The sequence below is a fragment of the Enoplosus armatus genome, chromosome 5 (genome assembly GCF_043641665.1).
Source record: "Enoplosus armatus isolate fEnoArm2 chromosome 5, fEnoArm2.hap1, whole genome shotgun sequence".
NCBI lineage: Eukaryota > Metazoa > Chordata > Actinopteri > Centrarchiformes > Enoplosidae > Enoplosus > Enoplosus armatus.
In genome coordinates, this window is record NC_092184.1 from 11793842 (window position 1) to 11798698 (window position 4857).

The 4857-nt window shown below is 38.5% G+C and overlaps 1 protein-coding gene across 1 annotated transcript; it reads left to right on the forward strand.

Annotated features, from left to right (window-relative positions):
* Positions 1-1016: 1016 nt before the first annotated feature.
* On the forward strand, positions 1017-4857 carry LOC139285804 (zona pellucida-like domain-containing protein 1). Its single transcript, XM_070906456.1, has 11 exons — positions 1017-1033; positions 1687-1802; positions 1898-2124; positions 2306-2490; positions 2618-2690; positions 2783-2880; positions 2966-3046; positions 3163-3334; positions 3418-3514; positions 4497-4526; positions 4724-4857. The coding sequence occupies exons 1-11, from the start codon at positions 1020-1022 to the stop codon at positions 4855-4857; spliced, it is 1227 nt and encodes a 408-aa protein (XP_070762557.1). The 5' UTR covers positions 1017-1019.

Consider the following 4857-nt stretch of genomic DNA (forward strand, 5'->3'; position numbering starts at 1 on the left):
AAGTTATATTTTAAGACCAAATGTGAGATGAGTGCTAATGCATTACTGGAAGTTTAAAGCTGACTGCTGTAAATGTGGAAACAAGAGGAGACAGAGTCAGAATCAATCCTGATGCCCTGCCGATAAACATCCCTGTTCCCTTACCCCATTATTACCCCCATTACACTATTTTGTCTTTAGTATATCCAAGAAACAAATTATTAGTTTTAAATGCCGTGACTTATGAGGGAACTCATTCATCTCTCAAGGAAAAGCCCCCAGTTTCAATATCCGTCTGTCTAACATGCTGACCAGCTACCACCTCCTGTAGTGGGGTTTTCTGTCTGACCTCATTGAGGATAAATAAATCCTAAAATAAATCCTCCCTGCAGAGATCAATACCATCACATTAATAATACATATGGCAGGAAGATTGATCATTTCAAACTAACAAATAAGACCAAAAACAGGCTGGGAATCACTGGAAACACTCTGTACATACTTTTTTTAATCACTTGAAATGTATTTAAATGTCAACATTTGAATCCAGAAAGTATGGCTAATCATTTCAGATTAATAGATATAAACAGAAATGTAATACAATAATGGTAAATGCTGATTATGAAATCCTCAACTAGGGTATTTGTGAAGTGACACATTAATTCTGAAGCCCTATTCTACCATTTTCTGAAGACCAATTCCACTTCTCATATGTATATATGTAGAAACGAACGTGTTATTATCACACACCATTACTTAGTACCAGTAAAACTCCCTGTGGCAGAGAGCTGTGGATCCAAAGAAGCTTCAAAATCTACCAGATACAATCAACAGAAGGTGAACTGAAGCTGATATCTTGAACTGTGTGAAGAAGTTATTTTAGAGGAATTGTTATTCAAATTCAGAACGTATGTTAAATATACAGAAAAAAAGGTCCTAGAGGCCCAGCTCATGTTGCCGTATTGTCTGAGACCTTCCCTCACACGCCCCTGTGGAACAGTATAAATGGAGAGATCTGGTGGCTGACAGCAAGACGCAAAATGAAGACATACAGGTGAGTCCCTAGAATAACTTCATCACCTGTTATTCCAAGTATTTTAATACTTTAGGTTATATATTGTATGAAAAAGACTATACTTTAATGAAAATGTTTAAATTGGTTAAAGTAATTGTTTTTTACTTTTCTTACTTTATCAACAGTGGAGAAAAATGTTTACAAATACAATAATTTTGTTTCTGCATTCATTGCGTCTTTAAATCAAACCTGACACATGAGATATAATTTGAGGGTCTTTATCTGATCAATAATGCCAGTTTATTTCTATTTTTCTTGATATGCAAAATGCAGGATATGTCTATGAGGAAGTACAACTAGTCTTTTCTTTAATTGTGTCTTGAAAGATGTCTTTCAAAGGTGCAACTGAATTGAAGAATGTTACTAATTTCATGTCAAGGAACGTTTTTTTCTGAAAATAACTGCATAAATCACAAACACATGAAGCATGTCTTTCCTTTTTCTTTTAAGTGACTGCTTACTGTATGTTGCATAATGGGCTTAAGTAACTCTAAGTACCTTTGTAGGCTTTTTCCTGTTGTCTTTGACGCCAGAGATTTGGCAATTTTTGAAAAGTTTCCTTTCAAAGCACTTTCCTCTTGAAAGAAGATGGCGAATACTTTGGTTCCCATTGTTTTGCTGTTTTCTCACAGATCCGCACTCAACACAATGTGGCTGGCAATCCTTGTGTGCCAGCTTGGCCTCATTCTGAGGACAGAGGCCCAGATACCAGATGCTTGCATTGTTAGCGATACAAACAGACCTCCAGGTTTGTGGCATTTTCTTTGATACATTCTTTAGTTACTATTATTTTTAACACTTCCATCACAGTTTGGTTTACATCCTCCCTTTTTATCTCCCCAGAAAACTCGGACATAACTGTGGTCTGTGGCACCGAGCATATGGACCTGAGCATCTACCTTTGCCCAGTGTACCAAGCTCTTTACAATGAGACGCTGATGGTCCTCAATAATCAGTTCAACACACCTGAGTGTTTTGGGGCTGCTGACTGGAGCGTTGACCCGCCCGTCTTAAAATTCAGATTCCCCATAAATGATAGCTCTGTCTCATCCTGCAATAATAACTTTCAGGTATTCTTCACAATAGCCTATATTATATATATAACTGAATCTATAGTGCCATGTGGTAAAAGTTTGCTTTTGGTACACCCAAGGATTGGAAAGTGACTATATCTATATTCCTGCATCAAAGAATAAACTGAAAAACTAATTTTAACTGATTTCAGTGAAATATATGTTTGTTTTTTGATAGATAACCAGTCAGGTTGGGAGTGGAGATTTTTCTGACTTCTCAAATGTCCAGTACGTCAACATCTCTGGCACCGTTACGTCAATAGACCCCTCTGCAGGTATGATCACCTATCGCCCGCAGATCCTGTACAAGTTCTCCTGCCTCTACCCGATGCAGTACCTCCTGAACAACACTGAACTGGGCGTGTGAGTATGTCATGTGACACCCAAAATAACACCTACACCTGTATGTGAAATGAGCAGGACGGAGCTGCATTTTGATTCATCCAGGTTTCTAATAATTATACTATGAATTTCTTTTCATTTAATACAGATCAGGTGTGAATCTTGCCATAAGAGACAACAATGGTAGCTTCATCAGCACACTCAGCATGCAGCTCTACAAAGTAAGACCTGCTCTAGCTTTTAGAATATGGACAGAGAGTATTTTTCTAACATTTTTTAAACTTTATTTTGTTCTTACTTTTCTGTGGCACAGGACGAACAGTACAAAGAGATGCTTACTATCCCACAAACAGGACTCAACCTGAAGACCAAGATTTATGTTGCGGTTAAGGCTACCAATCTAACAGAGAGGTATTTAAGTTTTGACAGTTTATGGTAAACCATAAGTTACATTAATAAGAAGAGACACTTAAAATCCACCTGTCTGTCCTCGAAGGTTCAACGTGCTGCTGGACAGATGCTACGCCACAACAAGTCCGTATCCCATGCTCAAAACCTATTATGACCTTTTTGTAGGGTGAGTTGCATGTATGTAACAGTATATACCACCTTTCACTCACTCACTCAACTCCAAGCTGGCTCTTTGTACTTCCACATGTGCAGTCACACCACCTGTCTCTTTTTTTACCCAAGGTGTACACGTGATGCACAAACTAAGGTGGAGCTCAATGGGGAGTCTCAGAAGGCACACTTCTCCTTTGAGGCCTTCAGATTTGTGGAGCACAAAAACCAGACAATTTCCACTTTCTACCTGCACTGCATCACCAGACTCTGTGAGGTGTCCTCATGTAGCAGATTATTGCCTGTGAGTAGAGTTCCTTTAAGAGTCCTAACATAATTTTAAGATATCACAAATGGGTTTTGATTGTCTTTATTTATTTTGAACAGGACTGTGGAAGTGGAAGAAGAAAGAGAGAAGCCGAGGAGGTGTTGGCCAACGCTACAGTCACCTCGCCGGCCATTGTTGTGGGAAAACAGAGCAGTGGTGCGTCTTTAGGGCAACATATAACAAACAAAGACATCCCTACATCCCATCACAATGACATTTTACATGGTGAATAAAGATAGAAATGCTAAACTAAACAATATTACCTTAAAATGTGCAAATTTTGATTTGCTCAGTTGATTCAATCGGAGTGGGGATTCTTGCTAAGAGAAACCTGATGAATAACTTCATATAGGGCCGATATAAAGTCCTCCAAATGAAACAACAGAATACGTTGTTCATCGCCCCCTAGAACGACACATAGAAGTGTTTTCTGATGTGACGCCCCTAGCGGTGCCTTTCAAAACTGTTACAAATAAGTCTGTTTTAAGATGTGACAATGCTATGGTTCAGGTTTGGTTAGGTTTATACACAAAAACGACTTGGTTAGGTTCAGGGAAAGATCATGATTTGGGTTCAAATGACACTTTCATCGTCATGATGCTGAAATGACATATGCTGTTGTTTTTCTCGGGAGGACACTCAAACTTAACCGTGGTCACTTTCATATTAGGAATTAGATGAGAAGATTGACACCAGTCTCAAGTCTGTATGCAACATATGAAGCTTCAGCCAGCAGCCGGTTAGCTTAGCTTAGCATAAAGACTGGAGACAGGAAAACCATAAATTGTCAATTTTACACTTTTGTACGAATTAAACAAAGGAGATATGGCTATGGTGCTGATTATTGAGCTTTAGAGGTGCTGATTGGTGGACTTTTTAAACTTTTGGACAAAGCCAAGCTAGCTGCTTCCCCATGTTGCCAGCCTCTATGCTAAGCTAAGCTGACTACTGGTGGTAGCTTCATATTTAGCATACATACATGAGAGCCGCGTCAGTCTTCTTATCCAGCTCTTGGCAAGAAAGCGAATAAGCGCATTTCCCAAAATGTCAAATTATTAATTTCATTAGTTAATTTTATCAATTATAGAACAAATTAATCCTGTTGATTACTGACCATAGTTTTTGTTTAATTTTTCAGTAGAAGCTCAGACATTCTCTGCTTCGTATGGTAAGAATCTGCATTCAATGTGACATTTTGAATGTACTGTTATGGCCTGGACCAATGAAATGTTAAGAGCAGGAAATTTGTCTTCAATGGACTCATTTCTGGCTCATTTGCTCAGTCAGTCATTAACAACATTAATTAATATACCCATGAAATATTGTCTAATATCTTCATGCTTTTCTTCTTCCCTGTTCACACAGATATGCCATCTGAGAACTACAGCAGCCCTGTAGTGGCAGTAATCGTCTGCATCGTCATCCTAGCTATTCTCCTCGTGGCCATGGCTGTTTACTTTGCGTTGTACATCAGACGGAGAAAACCAATCATTCAGTAA

Coding starts and splice junctions, on each gene's coding strand:
- LOC139285804 (XM_070906456.1), top strand. Junction 1,803..1,897: donor CGATACAAACAGACCTCCAG/GTTTGTGGCATT, acceptor TTATCTCCCCAG/AAAACTCGGACATAACTGTG. Junction 2,691..2,782: donor TCAGCATGCAGCTCTACAAA/GTAAGACCTGCT, acceptor TCTGTGGCACAG/GACGAACAGTACAAAGAGAT.